General features: G+C 38.0%; 1 protein-coding gene across 2 annotated transcripts; it reads left to right on the top strand.

Moving 5' to 3' along the window:
* The first annotated feature begins 1,483 nt into the window (after window positions 1-1,483).
* Window positions 1,484-14,064, top strand: LOC103106275 (serine protease inhibitor Kazal-type 1-like). Of its 2 annotated transcripts, none has more exons than XM_007474091.3 (4): window positions 1,484-1,618; window positions 8,096-8,127; window positions 10,295-10,401; window positions 13,927-14,064. In XM_007474091.3, exons 1-4 carry the CDS (start codon window positions 1,564-1,566, stop codon window positions 14,000-14,002), a joined length of 270 nt encoding a protein of 89 aa, XP_007474153.1. In that variant the 5' UTR covers window positions 1,484-1,563; the 3' UTR covers window positions 14,003-14,064. The 2 variants fall into 2 exon arrangements, with proteins under 2 accessions (XP_007474153.1, XP_007474154.1); XM_007474092.3 differs by lacking the exon at window positions 13,927-14,064 and adding an exon at window positions 11,366-11,495.
* Window positions 14,065-23,541: the final 9,477 nt, after the last annotated feature.

The raw sequence follows: 23,541 nt of genomic DNA, 5'->3' as shown, positions 1-23,541 counted from the left end.
ATAAAGTTTACAGTGCAATTTGAAAATTTCTAAAAGAATATCTTTTTAGAAATAAGAAAGTAAGATTTGAATAAGTTTTAATATTCATTATTTTAATTGCAAAAAACATGAGAAAAGGAAATATATTGCAAGTTTAGCTTTCATTTTGTACTTATGAAATTATGTCATATAATTATGTCATATAAATGTTTTAATGAGACATTCATGCTTTTATTCTATTTTCTGTTTGAAATGCAATGAACCTTTTGTATAGATGTTCACATAACATTTTATATATATTCATGACCAAAATATATATATAGCTTTGCCAACTTAAGTTAAATGATTCTGGAAATATACTTTGCACATATTGAACTTAATAAATATTACAAATCAGTGTTATTTTTAAAAGCCAAATAATTGTTTTTGTTTTTAATTTTTAGAATTATTTTTATACTTTTATTAAGTTCAATTCTTTTGCTATCCTGGTTACCATTAAGTCTTGTAATAAAATTGGCTTATTACAAAAAAAAACACATTCATTGTAAAAATTATTTAGATTTTTAATATTTATAAAATTATGTCCACATAAATAATATTCTATTAAAGCATTTTACCATTTAAAAAAAATCCATGTTGAAAAAAGGTTGGGGGAAAGAAAGAAGGAAATAAGCATTCGTTAAATAAAATTTCTACTAAGTTCCAGACCAAGTTCAACATGCTTTAGAAATGTCTCATTTAATATTCATCATAACCCTGGGATGTAGGTACTTTTCTTATTCTCATTTTACAGTTGAGGAAGCTGAGGCATACAGAATTAGAGTGATTTACCCAGGGTCACATAACTAGTAATGCCTGGAGGCAGATTGGAATTCAGATTTTCTTGACTCCAGGCTCAGCTGTCTATTTACTTTAATAACTAGATGTCACATATAAGTATACAAAAAATATATATATAATATGTATTAATACATATATATGTTCATACACACACACATATATATATAAACCTAACTAGATACACACATAGATATACTCTGACAAACTGACCATAGACACACAGGGGATGGAGACCTATAGAATGAGACAAGAATCAGCAAGTCTCTGGGGCACAAAGAACCCAGGTAAGGTGCTGGGGTCACACAGAAATTCATAAAGGAGGAAGGCTGAATAGAGGGACACAGGGAGAGAGGGATATACAGGGCAGAGCAATCTTGGGGACTAAGGATGGGGACATAAACAAATCTCCTCACTAGAATGCCCAGGTGGGTAAGAAGAGGTGTCACCCATAATCCTAGATACACACAGAGGGAACAGAAGTTGGGGCTGAGTGGGGGCAGGGCAGTGAAATTGCTTGGCCATGGACAATGTTTGTCTTAAGGCAAGTCAGATAAGAGGGTTGAGATCTGGTTAGGGCTGGCCTATGTCAGTGGGTCACCTGAGGGCAGTAAGTCAGCAGGCAGATCCCACAGGCCATATGGGGACTATATATGGTGACCTTCCAAGCTCCTTTGCATTTTTGACAACTAATCTCAGTTGAAACCTTTCAGTTTCATCTTCAGGTAGAGCTAAAGAAGACTGATCATGAGGATCCTTGCCATATTTCTGCTGCTCTCCATGGCTCTATGCTGCTTCATGGGTAAGTTTCCCCTTGGGTACACTGCCCATGCTTTGGAGCTAGTAGCCCCCAGATGGCCCTTCAGCCAGAACCCAATTTGACTTTAGTTGTACCCAAAGGGAGTTTTTTAAAGCTTAATGAACAGGGACTAAATGCTGGTGAATGGGCTACATAAAGACAGCTCCTGAGGCTGGAAGCTTCCTCCACAACTCTGCTGTGTGAGGGAGAACAAGGGGAGTTTGATTAGTGCTGCTACACTTAGGGGAAAACAGAGACCAGAGAGGAGAAGTAGCCTGACAGCTAGTAAGGGAGAGCATCCATCTTTGAACCCAGGTGCCAGCTGTACCTCTGAGAACCTGGATTTGTGTTATGTGGAAAAGATACTGATATTATAATCATAGACAGGATTATTGCACTAAATTGAAGGATGGATGAGAAAGTTGACTTAAAATGAAAAGTGAGACAGAGACACAGAGAGAGGCAGACAGACCAATAGACAGATGCATAGAGACTGGGAAAGACAGGTGGTAGTTTTGGAGTTGGGAAGACTTAAGTTCAAATATTGTCTGAGACATTCACTAGCTCTGTGATCTCATGCAAGTCACTTACTATTTTTCAACCAGTTTCCTCATCTAAAAAATGGGGATAATTTGTTGTTCATCCATTTCAGTTGTATCTGACTTTTCATGACTCCATTTGGGGTTTTCTTGGCAAAGACCCTGGAGTGATTTGTCATTTCTTTCTCTACTTCTTTTTACACATGAACAGTTCAGACAAACAAGGTTCAGTGTCTTGCCCTGGGTCACAAAGCTTGGTCATGTCTGAGGCCAAATTAGAAATTTGAAAGATGAATCTTCCTGAGACCAAGCCTGACACTATCCACTCTGCCACCTAGATTCCCACATGTGGACGTTAATAACTCCCAACTCCCAAAGATACTATGAAGATAAAATGAAATAATATGTAAAGAGTTTTGAAAACCTTTCAGTGCTCCATAAATGCTAGCTATTATTTGTTATTATTTACCTGATCTCATTGGATCCAAATAAACCTGTAAGATAAGTGCTTTAGCAATTGTGCAATTTTTTATGGAGAAGAATGTGTAGTTAAGTGAAGGGACATTCAGCTGATGATTGGGCCAGAATGAGGACAAGGATTTCCTGCTTCCTATAGCAACACCCTTGCATCCACACTCTGTTACTTGTGTTGTTTGAAGACAGATTCCAGGATGAGCTGGGATGGAGTGTAAAGAGCTCTCAACTTTAAGGACAGGGTACTGAATTTGGAAACTTGGCTCTAATTAGTCACTATGAGACAAAAGGCAAGTTAATTAATCTCCCTGAGACTCAGCTTCCTGATCAGTACCTTAGGAATAATAATCATTGGTCTATTTATCTCATGAGATTGCTGTGAGGAAGGACTTTATATACACTAACATGAAAATCTCAGGGGTCACCTAACAAGGATTCTAAAATATTTCTCTTTAGAATTCAAATGTATATAGAATGTTATAAGCTCATAGAATCATAGACGGAAAGCTGAAGGGGACCTTAGAAAACATCAAGTCCAAATGTCTTCATTGCTAAGGGTCACATAGGCAGGAAGTATCTGAGGTGGGGCTTGTACTCAGATTTTCTTGACTGTTAGAATGTAAAATCATTCTCTAGCACTCTAAGTTTCTGAAATGATAAGGACCTACATGGATTGAGGGAGTGTCCTAAAGGAGAGCTCCCTACATGGATGAAATTTCAAACCTAAATTCTAAACCCTAGAAACAATTTATAGAAACATAAAGAACTAGATAAGATTTAAGAGATCATTGAGTCCATTCTCCCTCCAGGAACAGGAATACTTTCTACTGATAACCTGAGAGAGAATCACTGAATCTCTGTTAGAAGAATGCCTATGATAAGAAGCTCAGTGCTTCCCAGTGTTTTATTTTGATACATTTCCTTAATAGAAAGTTCTGATACTCAGCCCAAACTGTTAGCCTCTACCTCTCCCTCCATCCCCAATCTGTTCCCTGGGGCCAAATCAATTAAGTCTAATCTTGCTCCCACTTTTTTTTTTAAACCCTTGTCTTCTGTCTTAGAATCAATGCTGTGTATTGATTCCCAGGCAGAAGAACAGTAAGAGGAAGGCAATGTGGATTAAGTGACTTACCTAGGATGATACAGCTAGGAGCTATGCTAGATTAGAACCTAGGATCTCCTGTATTTAGGCCTGGCTCTAACCTACCTGCCCATGTCTAATCTCATTTGGATGTGGCAAAAATTGATCATGGAGAGCCAGTATAGCTTCCTCAAAAACAAGTCATTCCAAACAAACTTCATCTCCCTTTTCAAAAACACAACTGATCTGATTAGTTTAGAAAATGCTATGAATATACACAGCCTTTGATTATAGGAAAACATTTGACAAAGGATTTCATGCTATTCTCATAGTCAAGTCTGGGATTTTCAAGCCAACCAAGAATATGATGAGGTGGCTTCAGAGCTGTTTTGTTGGATTAAGTCAAAGAAAAATCACAGGATAATGGATTTAAAAGCTAAAAGAAATCTCAGAGGATATCAATCCAACTCCTGCCTTTTACAAATGAAAAGAGGGAAGGGTCCAAGGCTGAAGGGTCTAAATGACTTATCACCCATCCCAAAAGAAGTAAATGGCAGTTCATAGGTCCTTGGTGATAGCTGCCTGGAATCCAGATCCATCATACTCCCATTACATCATGATACTCTAATCATCCTTGTTTGTATATCGATTAACTTGGAATGAAGTGTCTAGTGGAAAGCTCTAGGGGACTGTGCTTCATCTTGTGTTAGCTGATCATTTTATCAATGACTTGAATAAAGACTGAGATGGCATACTCATCATATTTGCAGATGACAAAAAGCTACGAGGAGGGGCAATCTCACTGGGAAACAGACAGGTTTTAGAAAAATCTTGACAGGTTAGGACCTCAGGCCAAATTGAATGAGATCAAAAGTTAACAAATATGCAAGTAAAATCATACTGAATTAAAAAAAAAATCAACCTAACAGTTACAAGATGAGTGTGTGATTAGACCCTACAACTCATCTTTTAAAGACATAAGAGTATTAGTGGACTAACTCAATGTGAGTTGACTATCCAATATGGTAGCCTAAAACAAGCTAATGCTTCCTTAGGCAGCATTCACAGAAGAATGTGTTCAAGTCTAGGGAGGTTACAACTCCATTGTCTTTTGTCCTGGACAGACAGCATAAGAAAGTACTACGCTCAATTCTAGATGCCACATTTAGGGAAGAACATTGATAAGTTGGGGGAAGTACAGAAAGGATAGACTAAGTTAGCAAAGAGCCTTGGTATCGTGACATATGAGGATTCTTGAAATGAAATTGAGATGTTTAATCTGGAGATGAGGAGACTTATAAAGGACATGATAGTTGTCTTCAAGTATTTGAAAGGCTATCAGGTACAGGAATGATTAGATAGTTTTTTTTTTCCTGTTTTATCCAAGAGAGTAGAATTATGATCAATAGGTATAGTCACCAAGAGGCAATGCTTGATATCAGGGGAAATTTCCTAAAGTTTACTAATCTAACTGTGGAACAAGCTGCTCCTGGAAGTAGCCATAGATTGACATATTCAATTCAGCATGCCCAAAGAAATGAAAATATTTTTTACCCCAAAACACATCTTTTTCCCAAATACCTCTATTACTGTTAAGATATCACCATACAGTTACTTAAGTTTTCATCCTTGGTGTCATATTAAATTCTTCAGTCTCATTAACCTCACATTCATTTCTTCTCATTTTTACTTCCTTAGTGTCTCTTGAATTTACCGGCACTAACATAGTCATCACCTTTATTTACTTACTTCTCTGCTTTCACTTTCAATATTCAAAAAAATCTTTACCTTCTATAATATAGTCCATACCATGTAAGTAGCCTGAATTTGACTATTTCAATAGATCAGAAAATGATGACCCAGAAAGCATTACCAGCTTGAATGGACTTGACAAAACTCATCTTGTAACATAGCCTTTAAAAACTTCATTATGCCAGACCTCAATGAGTTAACAGAAGAAGGTCTTAGTAAAGAAAGCTAAGAGTATATAATTTGATATAGACAAGAGAATTGGGGTTAGAATCTTCTGTTTATTACAAGTGTAATATTGTGCCTCAGTTTTCTCTTTTATCAAATCAGTAGTTTGGAATAGATGATTGAGTTCCTTTCCAGCTTCCTGCATATGCTCCTAGGAAGGAATGTTTTTCTTTCCAAAGCATTTTATTTACAATAGCCCTGCAAGGAAGGGAGTATAAGTGTCATCATTAATAGTGTACAAATTAGGAAACTTGAGTGTTAGAGAGGAGAAATGACTCTTTCTATTGTCCACAAAAGAATGACTGGCACATCCAAAACTGAAACCCAATTATTTGGGCTGAAAATCCATGGATTTTCCCAATCCTAAAATCCCTTCCAACTCTCAAATCTACAGGTAGGAGAGCAGAAATGAGAGCACATAAGGAGTAAGATTAAGATTTAATTCATTTTACAAGTCATCTAGAGAAGCATAGAAAAAAACTACTCCAAATTATTTTATTCACTTGGAAATAGATATAGAATATCAGAAGGAATTGGGCCCTTGAGATGAAACATGCTTTACATTACAGAGAACTGATGGATTTAGGATATGGAACAAGACATATATATATATATATATATATATATATATATATATATATATATATTCTTGTGTACAGTCATTAAGGTAATTTGTTTTCCTCGACTTTGCATTTGTATTAAGAGAAATTTTTCCTATTTTTTTTCCTTTGAGGGTATGAGATAAAAAAATAGATTTCTTTTAATATGTTTTAATTAGAGAAGTGGGAGGATGTGACATGTTGCCTACACTTTCAGATGCGGTCATTATATTAATAAAACTGAGGGTTACCCCCCAAAAAGTAAAAGGCAATATCATAGAGATTCTTTATCTAGTTCACATTTTTGTTTGCGATAGATTTGTTGAAATCAAACTTCAGAGAATAATTACTGGATTTATGATGACTATTTAAGACCACACAAAGAATGCAGACTAAGTATATAGGTCATATTAGTAATTTAGAAAAGAAAAGAAAGTCCAAGATGGCTCATAGGTATTTAAGTCTACGTGAAAGGGGGCATGGTGATACCTTTGATAGAAATAGGGACAGCTGGAAACCATGTAGGTTTGTAGGAGAAAAGATCAATTATCTTTTGTTTGGGATATGTTGTGATTGCTGATGGCTGTGGGACTTCCAGGATGAAGTGTCCAGTGAACAGTTCATGATGTAGGATGAATATTGAAGAACGAGATGAAGGGTGCCTATGCTGCTCTCTGTGACATCTTCATAGTTGACATTTAAACTAAGGAAACAAGTCAAATGGCTAAGAGAGAAAAGAGAAGAGAACCCACAAGAAAATCTTGGTGTATGCCCATGAAAAGAATTCAGGACATGGAAGATAAAACAACAAAGTAGATTGTGGCTGACAAACAGGAAGGAGGAAAGCCAGGTGAGAGCAGTGCTATAGAAACCAAGAGAAGAGAGATTTTGGAATAGTCATATTGACAGTTTCAGAAAGAAGTCAAGGTAGGTGAGAACTGAGAAAAAGGTCATTGAATTTATTAGTAACATTTGAGAGAGTATTGATTATCTAAATACACCAACCACCTTCTAGTCTATTAACTCTTTTCTATAACTGATACTATTCTATTACTGCTAAGTTTCCTTTGCTTGACATGGCCTGCCTCTAGGTCTCAATCTGTCAAAATATCAGTTTCAAAACCACATTCCTCTAAGAAATCTTGACTTTTCCCATAGTACTTTTTAGATTTTGCATTGCATTTTATTTATTTGTATTGTTTTTTCTAGGGAGGTATTTTATCTTATTTATTTTTTTATCCTACCCTAGCTTCTCCAACATTATGGCATCTCAATAAACCTTGATAAAGTTAAAAGAATGTTGGAGAGTGAACATAGGATGTAAAACAAAGACCATATATTGTAGAACAAGCAGTAAAGAACATGTACTTTTAGAGCTGAAAGTGACCTTAGAACATGAAACATCAAATGGCAGAGGTGGGAGAGAATCTTAGATTATCTAGTTCAACCCAACCGTTTTGAAGCAAAGGAAAGTTAAATGAAATGACAGAAGGAGACTTGTCTGAGGTCATACAGTGATTTCATAGGGCCACTAAAACAAAGTCCCAGACATCCTGATTCCCAGATTCAAGAATTTGGAATAATAGAAACACACCTATATCTTTATATAGCCAGCTGAACTTTTATCTCAGTTTGCCACATTTTGGGGGCCTCTGTTTTGGGGAAAGATCAGTGCAGGGGCAGAGGGGTGTGTGGAGATAGTAGAAATGTAATCTGTACTCCTCTGTCTCCCTCACTTTCCCTCTCCCACACCCTAAGTATCCGTCATACAGACTAGGTAATCCTAACCTTTTATATATTTATTTCCTAGATACTGTTCAAGCTAAAAAATTCCCACAAAAGGTAAGGAAAGTTTCTGCTTTGTCATTTAACATTTCAGAAAAGGGTGTGGAAAGTTATCATATCCTCACTGTCTGACAGAGTCACAGTTTGGGAAAATGAAGACTCCAGAGCAACTTTCAGAAAAGATGAGGCACCCATTGAACTGCCTCTGTGTGACTTCTCCCTCCAACTTCCCTTACTAATGAAACTATTCTCTTCCCAGCACAGGAGAAATAATATAAGAGAAAATACTTAAAAGGTTAACACACATATGTCCCACTTTAATCCCCCCAGATTTTTACCCTAAAAAGATTACATTCACAGAATTAAAACCTAAAGATCATCACCCATTACCCCTCCTTTTCTTTCTTAGCAGAGGTACACTCAGATGCCCCACTCCCACTGCTAGTCAAACACAAAAGCACCACAATCAATCACTTCTCTAAAGCACAAACTACTGACAGATTTCTCTGGTTCATTATGTTTATGATAACCAAGCAACATTGTCAAGGTGCCTTAATGAAACACAAGAAAAATGTAACTAGGAAATTGAGGAAAATTCCAATTCTAGTCTGCTTTAAATTACCCTCTCTCTAACCCTGTACCTAGCTATGAAATGTTTTGTTACCCATCTCCTAACTAATTGTGACTGTTTGCAAAAGCTGATCAAAAGCAACAATGATTCCCCTAGCTGGTCATCCCACGGGTCAGGAGGAATTAACCTCCCGATCACCCTATCCATGTCATTCTTCTCCATCACAAATATTTCTGTTGTGGCAACATGATAAATTATCACAGAATGTTGATTAAGTGCTGCGTTAATGTGTTACACATCCAATTATCTGTAGAAGAACATGTATGATGAAAAATAATTGTGTGCTAGAAAAGCATGTACTCACTAAAGGTATAAAATAAACACAAACCCTGTGCAATGGCAGAACAACTGCATGATGCCTAACCACAGGTCTGAACACTCAGTTGTCTCTCACCTCTTAATAATTTGCCTGACTGCTCCACTTAGTCAGAAGGACCCCCAACTTTGAGAGACTGCAGGCTCAGCTCCCAAAAGAAGGGGACCATTGATCCACACAGTCCATTCAGTATTCAGTACCGGACATAGATGCACCCCTATTCCACCATTCTTTGACCTAAGATCATAAGTGTATCCGTGAACCTTAGACAAGTCACTCCCTCTCTCTAGACCTCAGTTTCCTTTTGACTTAAATGAAGAAAAGGAACAAAAATAATCTTTAAATTCTGACATATTATGTACTCTACATTCTCTGATCCCTTCCATGCCTAACGTTTTATGGATTCTGATGTCCCCTCTAGCTCTAACATTTTGGAAATGTGTATCTATATATTGAGATGTCTTCCAGCATTGATCTTTTGTGTTCTGTGCTCTGAAATCTAATGTCCTATATTCTGGCTTCCTTTCAGCTGTGATCTGTTGTACCCTATGCTCTGACATTCTGTGTTCTGAAGTCTCTTCCAGCTTTGACATTCTGTGTTCCATATTCTAGGCAGTCTAATAGCACTTACATTGTATGTTCTGAAGTCTCTTGCTGCTCTGATGTGATATTCTATACTCCAAGCTCCTTTCTAGCCATGTGTTCCACATCATTTATTCTAAGATCTTTCATAGCTCTCCTGTTGTAAGACAATGACATTTTGTGCAATGAAGCTAACTTCAGAAATTGTTTTCTTTCTATTGACAAAAGGAAAGAACATTTCAGTGACTTTTGTGATTGTGCAAATGTGCTTTTTGATAAAAACAAAAGAAACAAAACAAAAAGAAACAGAAGAAGGCAAGAAAGATTCTTGGAAAGGGAAAGGCATCTTCTCCCCCTCACGCCCCCCCCCCCAGCCTATCAGACCCAAACTATCCCCAGAGGGTATTTCCTATATATGGTTTGTACATAATTGGTTGTATGTTATCTTTCCCATTAGATAACAGTCTCCCTATAAAACAGGGTGTCTTGTCTCCCTACTCCTTGATGACAGGAACTATCTTTTATCTTTCTTTGTATCTTCATTGCTGATTACAATGAGTGACACATAGTAGGTACTTCCTAAATGTTCATGACCTGACTGCCTGAAATGATTGGTGTAGATCCATCCAGGCTCTGAAGTTATGAGCATATGAGTTTCTGTGATTTATACTCATTTTGTTTTACGACTGTTTTAGGCTAAATGTCATTCTAAAATTTTTGGATGCCCAAAAATCTATTATCCTGTCTGTGGCAATGATGGTCGTACCTATGACAATCGCTGCATTCTGTGTATGGAAAATATGTAAGTACCAAGATAATTTTTTTATAGATGACAGTTTAAAGCCTGATTTAAACTAGAAACATGAGGAGTCCTTAGTGGTCATTTAGTTCAGAAGTTCTTGATCTGTAGTTCATAAACCCCCTACCAGTGGGTCAGTGGGAACATTTCATGTGATCCATGAACTTGGATGAGGAAAAAATGAACATCTTTATTTTCACTAACCTCAAACTGAAAATTTTTGTTTCCTTCAATTATGAAAGTAGGTAACAACTGTTATTTTGAAATGGGGTCTACAGGTTTTACCAGTCTGTCAAAGTGGGGTGATGATTTGCCCAAGACCTCCCAGGAATAAAATGACACACATGGGATTCAAAACTACCTCTGCTAGATTTTAATACAGGGTTCTTTCCACTATACAACGTTTCCTCCAATTATGTAGGCCTAGACTCTAAAAAGTCTCACACAATTAGCTAGGTCAAATGGACAATGAGAAAGTGATGGGGATGATGGAAATTAGGTTACCACTACAATGTTGTCAAGGAAAAGTTCAAGGGACAGTGAGGAATCTCTCAAAAAGTTCTAAAATCCTCTTATCAGTAGCTTAATGGATTAACCTGAATGGATGTTTATGCACAAAGGTTAAGGGTACAAAGACAAGGTGAGGGAATGGCTTCTTAAATTCCATGGATTTCTACTTTGACTTCCCTCTGCCACAGTATCCTCTGGCCAAGATTTGATGTATCTCTTTCCCTCAGGGCTTCTCAACACTTTTGCTGGAAATACCACAAACATATACTTGAAATAATAGGGTGCTATTTCTAGAAATAATAGAAGAAGTAATAAAACAATCAGGAGCACTAAATAACATGATGGGTACTCATAGATTCATTGTTAATCTCCTGTTTACTCTAAATTCCAGTCAAATTGTTTATTTGCTGTTTTCTGCATGTGACATTCCATCTTCTCCCTTTATATCTTTATATAGGAAGTACCCTATGTCTGAAATGTCCTTCCGTCCCATCTCTGCCTCTTGGACTCCCTAGCTCCATTGAGATCCTTTTCAATTATTGCTCACTGCATGAAATAGGTGATTTTCCTAAACCCACCCTCTACTAGAGTCATTCTTCCCATTCCCCCAACCAATTACTTTGCACTTACTGAGTGTACATTTCTTATTTCACTCAAATAGATTAAGTTCCTTTAGGGCAAAGATTATTGTATTTTTAGTTTTTTATCCCCAGTGCCTAGCAAACGCCAGGTGCATAATAAAGGCTTGCAAAATTAAATTAGATAACACCTGGAAGACTGCCCAGAATAGAATAGAGAACATCAGATCTGGGGGGTAGGAGTTCTGATAGAATATGCAGGCCAGGAGCAGATAGATGGCTCAGTAGATTGAGAGTCAGGCCTAGAGACAGGAGATCCTGGGTTCAAATGTAGCCTCAATCACATCTTATCTTTGAGACTTTGGGAAGGTCACTTAACTTCCATTGCCAAGCCCTTACTACTCTTCTGCCTTGGAACTAATACGTATCATTGATTATCAGTTGTTATAAAAGAGTCAAAAAAATAGTATGTGGCCAGCTATTTCGCTTTAAAGAGAAAGAAACTGGATTCCAAGGAGGATAATTTATTTGTCCAAGGTCACACAAATCATTTGCAAAAGGACTATAATGGAAATCAGATCTATAGTTTCCAGTTCACTTTAAGAGTTCAAAGGGGAAAGAAGTCTGTAAGCTGTGGAGAAACAAGGAGGAGATAAGACTTGAAGGATCAATATATTTTGCATGAATAGAAAGGAAGGAGGAGGACCTTCCTTTAGGATCAAAGCAAAGGAACAATTTGATGAAGACCCAAAGGGAGGGCTGTACCTAGTGATGCTGTGGCATCTGAGGGTTAAATTGGAGAATCAGGATTAAGATTTAAAATTCTTCTCTGTGTAGGACCCATTTCCAAATTATCCTGCATCTCTACCCTAGTTTTATCCTCCATCAGAGCCCCTTGTTGGGGACTGGCGACATTGGGAAGTAACTAAGTCTGCTATACCACCTTGGTACCACATTTATGCCCCTCAGTAAGGTATTATGAAGAATTCCCATTTCCTAGGCCTGACTAGGTATCTTGAGACCTTCCAGATGACTGATAATTTCAATTCCTTTTTAAACCTTGCTGAGGTGAAATTGAAATCATTTGGCAATTCTCCAATGGTCTAGCTAAATGGTTGACATGAACTTTACCACATCTTCATCTGGGTTTAGAGGGAACAAGCAGAAATAAATAAACTTAATTTTTCCAAATCTATCAGATCTCAAGGTAAAATCATAACTTCATAGACCACAAAATGTCTGGGTGAGAAAGGGCCTTAGAACCCAGAGCATAAAATGTACCTGTACCTTTAACTGACTAGAAACCCTAAGGATGTTCTGTGTAAAAGTCTAGATAAAGAATTCATGAACCTCTTTGACATCAAACTGAAAGGGACCTGAAAACTAGCATTCAATGGATTTAGTATCTGTGGGAACTAGGATCTCCAGGGGAAGACTGGAAGAATGGAGAAATGCTGAGTTAACATTTATATAGCATTTGAAGGCAGCTAGATGTCACAATAGATAAAGCACTGGGCCTAGAGTTAGGAAGACCGAAGTTCAAAATTGGCTCCCAATGTCTGTGTGACCCTGGGGAAGTCACTTAACCCAGTGTACATCAGTTTCCCTATCTGGAATATGAATTGGAGAAGGAAATGTCAAACTATTCCAATGTTTTTTACAAGAAAATCCCAAATAGGGTCCCAAAGAGTTGGACAGGACTGAAACAACTGAACGATATATAGCAGTTACAATGTTCCAGGTACTGTGCTAAGAACTTTATAATTATTACCTCATTTTATTCTCATAACAACCCTGGGATGCAGGTACTACTATTATTCCCCTTTTGCAGATGAGGGAACTGAGGCAAATAGAATTAAGTGACTTGACCAAGATCACATAACTCCTGAGTTTCTGAGGCTGGGTTTGAACTTAGGTTTTCCTGAGTTTCTAAGGCTCCCAATCTCTATCTACTATCCCTCTTAGCTATACTTAAACTTATCCAGAGGAAAGAAATCAACCAATAAAGATGTTGTTTGAGGGCCCAGAATTGTTTAATCCAGGGCACAGAAAACAGAAAGAGAAGAGTATATTAATCACTGCCTTCAGTATCAGAAGGGCTCTGGAGGTACAGAAGATACTTCTTGTTCTGCTTGGTTCCAAAGGGCACAAATAGACCAATGAACAAAAGTTACCAAGAGGTTGATTTTAGTTCCAAACAATAAGTTTCTGAAAAAAAAATTGGCAATCCATGAAATAGCTGAAGTTCTGATGTTCTTTGTTCTAAGCTGCCTTCCAAACTTCATTCTGCATTTTAAGGTTCCTTCCTACTCTAATGTTCTATGTTGTCCTTGTTCGGCTGGTTATTTTCTAGGCAGAGTTTTTTATTACCCTGTCAGACCCTCGATTTTTTTTAACTGAAGGTGATTCACAGTGCTCTCCTTTTTCATCTCTCTTCTAGGAACAGAAAAGTTCAGGTCCTCATCCAAAAATATGGAGAATGCCAAGGAAGCAAGATATCCTGGAGGCCTCAGTAGGGTGGTTCCATTGCTAGCCTACTTTTGTTTTTAATAAATACATGAGATTGGTTGCTGCTCTTCATGTGATTTATTGTGAAAAATATTTTTGGAAAAGATAGAAGAGTTTTGTGGCTAGAGTACTGAGCTCTGAATCAGTTCAAGTCCTTCCCTTTACCCCAGCTGATTGTGTGCCACATTGTCTGACAGTTCTCTGGGAAACTCTCTAAGATTATTAATTGCAGAGATAGAGTGACATGACTTACTCATACAGTCAATTAGTCACATTCAAGATTAGAATACACCTCTCTTGATTTCCTTCCATTGCTCTTTACATTGTATCATAGTGTCTTTCTTTAAAAACAACAAAAAAACTCAACAAAAAGCACCTTACTTTAGGTTTTAATAACAACTCTAAGAGAAAAGAACAAGGCAAACAGGGTTAAGAGACTTGCCCAGCTAGGAAATGTCTGAGGCCATATTTATGCCCAAACATCTCAGTTCCAGGCCTGGCACTCTAACCTGCATTGTCTTTCTTCTTCCTTTCCTTCCTTTCCTTTCTTTTCCTTCCTTTCCTTTCTTTGTTTGTTTTCTTTCCTTCCTTCCTTCTTTCCCCTTATCTTCCATCTTAGAAACAATACTGTTTTGGTTCCAAGGAAGAAGATGGATAAGGCCTAAGCAATAGGAATTGAGTGAATTGTCCAGAGTGACACAACTAGGAAATGTTTGAGTCCAGATTTGATCCAAGACCTCCTATCTCTAGGCCTCTTTCTCAGTCCACTGAGCCACCTAGCTGCTCCACCTGCCTTAAGGTCAGGACCATTAGAGGGGTGAAATTACAGGATCTCAATAGTTTAGAATTAGAAGGACCAAAGCCCTCATTTTATATATATATTTTTAAACATTATTTTATTTGGTCATTTTCATACATTGTTCATTGGAAACAGATCATTTTCTTTTCCTCCCTGTGACAAGGAAATCACTTTAAAAGACTGATATATATTAATTTAAGGTCTCCAAGGAATTCAGCTATGTAATTCCTAAATGAAAACTCAAGTCAGCAGTCAACCTTTTATGGAGTTTTTAATTACAAACAGGAGGAAGAAAGGTATTAGAGAAAGATAGATAGATAGATAGATAGATAGATAGAGAGAGAGAGAGAGAGAGAGAGAGAGAGAGAGAGAGAGAGAGAGAGAGAGAGAGAGAGAGAAAGGGGAGAGAAGGGAATAGGGCTTAAATACCCCCTCTGTTTAGTCTGGGCCAAAAGGCCCAAGCCCTTAGATAGCTGAGGCAAGGAAAGAGATCAGTCCCTATCACTCAAGTGACCAAAATGGAGAAACAGTCTCAGGGGCCTCCACCTCCAGCCTCCTTCAGAGCAAGCCTTCTCAGAGCACCACCTCTCAGAGCAAAACCTCTCCAACCACCTTCAGTGGTTGGATAGACCCCGCTATCTTTCAGGAAACCATCTCAGTTCCCTCCCCTCAGTTCTCACATCTACCAATCACTGTCGATGTCTCCCCTGTGCCAATGGTGGCTCTAGCTTAACCCAGGACCACCCAGAGGTCTGCGCCCTTTGCACATGTCTGTTGAAGGTCATATTCTCAAATAATTAAATCTTAATCTTTGCTGCAGCCCTTCCTAAATCCTGTTACTCTGAGTAGGGTGGAGATTGTAAGTTCCAAGGCCTGGTTCTGTCATTCCAAGTATCTCTATTGTATCAATTCTAAAATCAATCATGACTCAAAGAACTTCCTGTTCTATGCTTAAGCATAGGTCAAAGCCCTTTCCATTGTTCAGCAAAAGGTTTCTGTCCTAAAGTAATCTTAAGTAGGGAGGAGAAGGACCCTCCCATGCAAAGGGGGTTCACATTCCAATAGACTATCAGTAGGAAATTTTTCAAGTATGAAATTTCCCAATGGTGAAATTTCCAACATTTATAAGTCTAAGAAATTTTAAGGTTTACACTCCCCCCCAACCCCCCTCACCCCTTCCCTAGCCGACAAGCGATTCATCTGGGTATCACATGTGTCCTTGCTCTGAACCCATTTCCTTGTTGTTGGTATTTGCAATAGGGCGCTCATTTAGTGTCTCTCCTTGATCATGTCCCCTCAACCTCTGTAGTCAAGCAGTTGCTTTTCCTCAGTGTTTTTACTCCCTCAGTTTGTCCTCTGCTTGAAGATATTGTTTTTTGTTTTTTTTTTTCTCGTAGATCACTGCAGGTTGTTCAGGGACATTGTAAAGCCATTACTGGAGAAGTCCATTAGGTTCTCTTGTACCACAATGTGTCAGTCTCTGTGTACAATGTTCTCCTGGTTCTGCTCCTCTCACTCTGCATCACTTCCTGGAGGTTGTTCCAGCTCCCATGGAATTCCTCCACTTTATTATTCCTTTGAGCACAATAGTATTCCATCACCAACATATACCATAATTTGTTCAGCCATTCCCCAATTGAAGGGCATCCCCTCATTTTCCAATTTTTGGCTACCACAAAGAGCGCAGCTATGAATATTCTTGTACAAGTCTTTTTCCTTATTATCTCTTTGGGGTACAAACCCAGCAGTGCTATGGCTGGATAAAAGGGCAGACAGTCTTTTATCGCCCTTTGGGCATAGTTCCAAATTGCCCTCCAGAATGGTTGGATCAATTCACAACTCCACCAGCAATGCATTAATGTCCCTACTTTGCCACATCCCCTCCAGCATTCATTACTTTCCTTTGCTGTCTTGTTGAACAATCTGCTAGGTGTGAGGTGATACCTCAAAGTTGTTTTGATTTGCATCTCTCTGATTATAAGAGATCTAGAACACTTTTTCATGTGCTTATTAATAGTCTTGATTTCTTTAACTGAAAATTGCCCATTCATGTCTCTTGCCCTTTTTTCAATTGGAGAATGGCTTGATTTTTTGTACAACTGGTTTACCTCTTTATAGATTTGAGTAATTAGACCTTTGTCAGAGGTTTTTGGTATGAAGATTGTTTCCCAATTTGTTGCTTTCCTTCTAATTTTAGTTACATTGGTTTTGTTTGTACAAAACCTTTTTAATTTGATGTAGTCAAAATTATTTATTTTGCATTTTGTGACTCTTTCTAAGTCTTGCTTGGTTTTAAAGTCTTTCCCTTCCCAAAGTTCTGACATGTATACTATTCTGTGTTCATCTAATTTACTTATAGTTTCCTTCTTTATATTCAAGTCATTCGTCCATTCTGAGTTTATCTTGGTGTAGGGTGTGAGGTGTTGATCCAAACCTAATCTCTCTCACACTGTCTTTCAATTTTCCCAGCAGTTTTTATCAAATGCTGGATTTTTTCCCAAAAGCTGGGGTCTTTGGGTTTGTCAAAGACTGTCTTACTGAGCTCATTTACTCCAAGTCTATTCCACTTCTCCTCCTTTCTGTCTCTTAGCCAGTACCAAATTGGTTTGATGACCTCTGCTTTGTAATATAGTTTGAGATCTGGGACTGCAAGGCCACCTTCTTTTGTATTTTTTTTCATTATTTCCCTGGATATCCTTGATCTTTATTCTTCCAAATGAACTTTGTTATGGTTTTCTCTAATTCAGTAAAATAGTTTTTTGGTAGTTCAATAGGTATGGCACTAAATAGATAGATAAGTTTGGGTAGGATGGTCATTTTTATTATGTTAGCTCGTCCCATCCAAGAGCAATCAATGTTTTTCCAATTGTTTAGATCTAGTCTTAATTGTGTGGAGAGTGTTTTGTAGTTGTGTTCATATAGTTCTTGTGTTTGTCTCGGCAGATAGATTCCTAAGTATTTTATATTGTCTCGGGTGACTAAATGGAATTTCTCTTTCTAATTCTTGCTGCTGAACTGGGTTGGAGATATATAGAAATGCTGATGACTTATGTGGGTTTATTTTGTATCCTGCAACTATTCTAAAGTTGTTGATTATTTCGATTAGCTTTTTGGTTGATTCTGTGGGATTCTTTAAGTAAATCATCATATCATCCACAAAGAGTGACAGCTTGGTCTCCTCATTGCCAATTTTAATACCTTCAATTTCTTTTTCTTCTCTAATTGCTACTGCTAGTGTTTCTAGTACAATATTAAATAATAAAGGTGATAATGGGCATCCTTGTTTGACTCCTGATCTTATTGGGAAGGCTTTGAATTTTTCCCCATTGCAGATGATTAGCTGATGGTTTTAGATATATACTGTTTATTATTTTTAGGAAAGGCCCTTCTATTCCTATACTTTCTAGTGTTTTCAATAGGCATGGGTGTTATATTTTGTCAAAGGCTTTTTCTGCATCTATTGAAATAATCATGTGATTTTTGTTGGTTTGCTTGTTTATATAGTCAATTATGTAAATGGTTTTCCTAATATTGAACCATTCTTGTATTCCTCGAATGAATCCTACCTGATCGTAGTGGATAACCCTTGTGATGACTTGCTGGAGTTTTTTTGCTAGTGTCCTATTTAAGATTTTTGCATCTATATTCATTAGGGAGATTGGCCTATCGTTTTCTTTCTCTGTTTTTAACCTGCCTGGCTTTGGGATCAATACCATGTTTGTGTCGTAAAAAGAATATGGTAGAACCCCTTCTTGGCTTATTCTGTCAAATAGTTTGTATAGTATTGGGGTTAGCTGTTCTTTGAATGTTTGATAGAATTCATTTGTGAATCCGTCTGGACCTGGGGCTTTTTTCTTAGGGAGTTCTTTGATGGTTTGTTCAATTACTTTTTCTTATAGGGGGTTGTTTAGGTAATATATTTCTTCTTCTTTTAGTCTAGGCAATTTATATTTTTGTAAGTATTCATCCATATCACTTAGATTGCCATATTTTTTGCCATATAATTGGGCATAGTAGTTTTTAATGATTGCCTTGATTTCCTCTTCATTAGAGGTGAGGTCTCCCTTTTCATCTTAAATACTGTCAATTTGGTTTTTTTCTTTCCTTTTTTTTAATTAGACTGACTAGTATTTTGCCAATTTTATTTGTTTTTTCAAAGTACCAGCTTCTAGTCTTATTTATTAAATCAATAGTTCTTTGACTTTCAATTTTATTAATTTCTCCTTTGATTTTTAGGATCTCTAATTTAGTCTTCATCTGAGGATTTTTAATTTGTTCACTTTCTAGTTTTTTTAATTTGCATTTCCAATTCATTGACCTCTGCCCTTCATAATTTGTTTATGAACTCAAGGATATAAATTTTCCCCTGAGTACTGCTTTGGCTGAATCCCATAGGTTTTGAAAGGATGTCTCACCATTGTCATTTTCTTCAATGAAGTTATTAATTGTTTCTACGATTTGTTCTTTAACTAGCTGGTTTTGGAGAATCATATTGTTTAATTTCCAATTAATTTTTGATTGATCTATCCATGTACCCTTATTAATTATTATTTTTATTGCACTGTGGCCTGAGAAGGTTGCATTTATTATTTCTGCCCTTTTGCACTTGTTTGCAATGGTTTTGTGCCCTAGTACATGGTCAATTTTTGTGAATGTACCATGTTCTGCTGAAAAGAAGGTGTATTCCTTTTTGTCTCTATTTATTTTTCTCTATATGTCTACTAACTCTAATTTTTCTAAGATTTCTTTTGCTTCTCTCACCTCTTTCTTATTTATTTTTTCTTTTGACTTATCTAGTTCGAAAAGGGGAAGGTTCAGATCTCCCACTAGTATAGTTTTTCTATCTATTTCATCCTTGAGCTCCCCTAGTTTCTCCTTTAAAAAATTGGATGCTCTGCCATTTGATGCATACATATTGAGTACAAATATTTCCTCATTGTCTACACTGCCCTTTATCAGGATGTAATTACCTTCCCTATCTCTTTTAACTAGATTTATTTTTACTTTGGCTTTGTCTGATGTCATGAGTGCTACTCCTGCCTTCTTTTTATCATTTGATGCCCAATAGGTTTGGCTCCATCCTCTTACTTTCACCCTATGAGTATCTACCTTCCTCATGTTTGTTTCTTGCAGACAGCATATGGTAGGGTTTTGGATTCTAATCCACTCTGCTATTCACTTGCGTTTTGTGGGTGAGTTCATTCCATTCACATTCAGAGTTGTGATTACTAGCTGTGTATTTCCCAGCATTTTGATTTCTACTCCTGGTCCTGCCTTTTCTTCTTTCACTATTTCCTTCTATACCAATGTTTGTTTATAGGCAGCCCCCCCCCCCCCCGCCGTTCCCTCCCTTATTCTACTTCCCTTTCTAACCCCCTCCCTTCTTATTCCCTCCCTCATTTTTCCCTGTAGTCTTTTTAAAATTCCCCCCCACCCTCTCCCTCCCTTGTACTGCTTCCCTCCCCACCAGTCCATTTTTTACCCTTCTACTCCCCTATAGGTTGCAAATCTATTCTCTTCCCCAATGGATTGGGTTGTTCTTCCCTCTTTGGGTCTGTTTCAAAGTACGTAAGAGTTGAGTATTTCCTGTCTCCATTCTCTCTACCCTTCCAGTGTATTGATGTTCTCCCCCCTCCTGCCCTGAGCTTCCTTGTGACATATAAATTTACCCCCATTTGTTTCTTTTCCCATTTCTTTTAGTCATAACCTCTTTTCTTGTTTATCTCTAGTCATGTATATATATGTATATATATACACACACATACACATGTATATGTATTTATTTATGCATATATCTATATACCTATTTATGTCTTGTTCTTTCATCCTATACAGTTTGTCAGTGTTCCCTCTGAGTGTAATTCTTCTAGCTGCTCAGGTGATAGCAACATTTTTTAAGAATTACCAATGACCTCTTTTCTTATAGAGGTACATATCATTTTAACTTATTGAGTCTCTTATAAAATTTTTGTTGTTGTTGTGTTTTTTTCCCCTCTTTTTTAATTGCCTTTTGATGATTCTCTTGAGTTCTGTGGTTGGACATCAAATTTTCTGTTCAGGTCTGGTCTTTTATTTATGAATGCTTGGAACTCTTCTGTTGTGTTGACTGACCATACTTTCCCCTGTAAGAATATAGTCAGATTTGATGAGTATTTTATTCTTGGTTGTAGACCTAGTTCCCTTGCTTTCTGGAATATCGCATTCCATGCCTTTTGGTCCTTCAGTGTGGATGCAGACAGATCCTGTGTTATCCTCACCATGTTTCCATGGTATCTGAATGGCTTCTTCTTGGCAGCTTGTAATACCTGTTTTTTCATCTGATTGTTTTTGAATTTGGCTATAACATTTCTTGGTGTTGTCAGTTGGGGATTAAATACAGGTTGTGATCTGTGGATTCTTTCAATCTCCACTTTCCCCTCTTGTTCTAGGATCTTGGTACAGTTTTCCTGGATAATTTCCTCCAGTATTATGTCCAGGCTTTTTCTTTTGTCATGGTCTTCTGGTAGTCCAATTATTCTTAAATTGTCTCTTCTTGAATGATTTTCTAAATCATCTGTTTTGTGAATGATATGCTTCACATTTTCCTCAATTTTTTCATTCTTTTTGTTTTGTTTTATAGTGTCCTGCTGCCTTGTGAGGTCACTTGATTCTAGTTGTTGTATTCTGGTTCTTAAAGATTGGATTTCATCTCTGGCTTTTTGATCATCTTTTTCCTTCTGGTCTGATTTTCTTTGAAGATCGTCTTTCATCCTCTTTACCTCATCTTTCATCTCCTTTGCCTCATTTTCCAGCTGGTTGATTTTGGCTTTCAAAACACTATTTTCTTGTTTTAGTGCAAGTGCCTCTGTTTCCAGATGGCTTATCTTAATTTTTAAGTTCTTTTCCCAATTGTCTTCAGCCTCTCTTAGTTGTGTTTTGAGTTCTCCCACAGCCTGTATCCAATTCACTGGGATTTCTGGTTTATTGTTTGCTGATCTCTCCCCCTCTGTTCCATTTGCTGAGTAGTAGCTGTCTATTGTAGTTTCTTCTTTTTCTGTTGTTTGCTCAAATTCACCCCTTCTTTCCTCCCCATATTTGTCTGTGCTCTTGTTCCTCTCATTTTCTTTGTTTTTTGGGGACTTCTATCAGTCTCCCTTCTTGGAGCTTTAGCAGAAGATCTCTTGGTGTAGTCTCTGGGGGATGGTTGTTGGGGGTTTGAGCTTCCCTGTGCTCTGGAGGCTTTTGATTGGCTTAAAGTCCAGCAGTCAATGAGGATGGGTGGGGAGCCTAGGCTTCCCTTTGTTCTGGAGACTTTTGATGGATTTTTGATGGATTAGATTCAGCTGGTTCTTTCAGAAGACTCTGCTCTCTAAGGAGGGAGGGGTCATGGCCTCCCTGGGCTCTGAGGGCTCCTAATGGGATTAGGTTCAGCTTGTTTGTACTGAATGAGCCCTAAAGCAAAAAACATCCTCCTTCACAATCTGTGTTGAATGCCCGGAGACTGGCCCAGGTTGCTTTCAAGGTAAGCTCTTCGCCGGCCCTGTTTCTGTTCTTTCAGAAGCTCTGAGGGCTCCTTATGGGATTAGGTTCAGCTGGTATGGGCCAAATGATCCCCGACCCCCCCCCCCCCAAAAAAAAAGAAATAAAAAACCCAACCTCCTCCTCCACAATCTATGTTGAATGCCCAGAGCCTGGCCCAAGTTACTTTCAAGGTAAGCTCTTTGGAGAAACCCCTTTGACGGCCCTAAGGTTTCTCTCCTTTCAGTAGCTCTGAGGCCTCCTGATGGGATTGGGTTCAGCTGGTGCCCTAAAGCTGGGACCTCCCCAGAGTCTCAGTTGGAAGGACCCAGCCAGGGGGCTACAGACTTCCCCCTTCTCTCTATGTTTCCCTGCCATCTGTGTTGGGCATCCCGGCGACTGGCTCAGGTTGCTTTCAAGGTGAGTCCTTCAAAATAGCCAGCCCTGGGGCCCTTTTGCAGACCCTGAAATTCCCGCTGCTGCCATGGGCTCAGCACTCTGGGTTGGGGGGGATGGGTCCTGGGACCTTCCTTCTGCCTGCCCCTTAGATCCGAGTGATCTAGGGTTTAGGCTTTTGGGGGGCCGTACCTTTTGATCCAGGTCTGGGAGGAGGGTTCCCCGGGTCTGTCCTGTTGTTCAGCTTGAATTTCAGTGTCCTAGGAGCTCTCAGTTTGCGATCAGGAAGGAAGGGTTTCTGAGGTCTGAACTTTCACAGATTCTAAGCCGCTATCTTGACCGGAAGTCCCTCATTTTATATTAACAGATCAATTTATAAATGAAAGATCAGAGAGATTTGGTCATTTGCTAGAAATAATAGAGAAAGCATAAGAGATGAGATTCAAACTGGTTATGTGTCCCAATCCATTGATCTCTAAATTATAATACCTGTAACACTAAAATGAGAGGAAACATGATTTCACCTATCTGGCTCTGATAAAAGCTGCCTTTGATGAAAAAAAAAATACTTAATAGAGGAAATCCAAGAGAGAAAAGAGAAAATATCATTGAGAACCCTCAGTTTGGGATAAATGAAGGGGGGAAAAGAAAAAAAAAACAACAGATGACATTTTGTCATGGATGAAAAAAAGAGACCACAAAACCAATGGACCCTTCAAAAAAACATCCTATATCCTTAGTCTGATTATCCTTTAACTTTCCATATGGAAAGGGGAGGAAGATAGAAAAGGAAAGGAAAGGTAGCCTGTCAAGAGACAGAAAGAGAGGTACCAAGACAGAGGGAGAGAGAGAGAG

The sequence above is a fragment of the Monodelphis domestica genome, chromosome 1 (assembly GCF_027887165.1).
Source record: "Monodelphis domestica isolate mMonDom1 chromosome 1, mMonDom1.pri, whole genome shotgun sequence".
Classification (NCBI taxonomy): domain Eukaryota; kingdom Metazoa; phylum Chordata; class Mammalia; order Didelphimorphia; family Didelphidae; genus Monodelphis; species Monodelphis domestica.
Note: the sequence above shows the minus strand (reverse complement) of the source record. Positions and strands in the feature narration are given on the sequence as shown.

Excerpts from the sequence above, each read along its gene's own strand:
- LOC103106275 (XM_007474091.3), top strand. The coding sequence starts at position 1,564 with ATGAGGATCCTTGCCATATTTCTGCTGCTCTCCATGGCTCTATGCTGC. Across the intron at positions 8,128-10,294 it reads CTAAAAAATTCCCACAAAAG|GCTAAATGTCATTCTAAAAT; the intron begins GTAAGGAAAGTT and ends CGACTGTTTTAG. Across the intron at positions 10,402-13,926 it reads ATTCTGTGTATGGAAAATAT|GAACAGAAAAGTTCAGGTCC; the intron begins GTAAGTACCAAG and ends TCTCTCTTCTAG.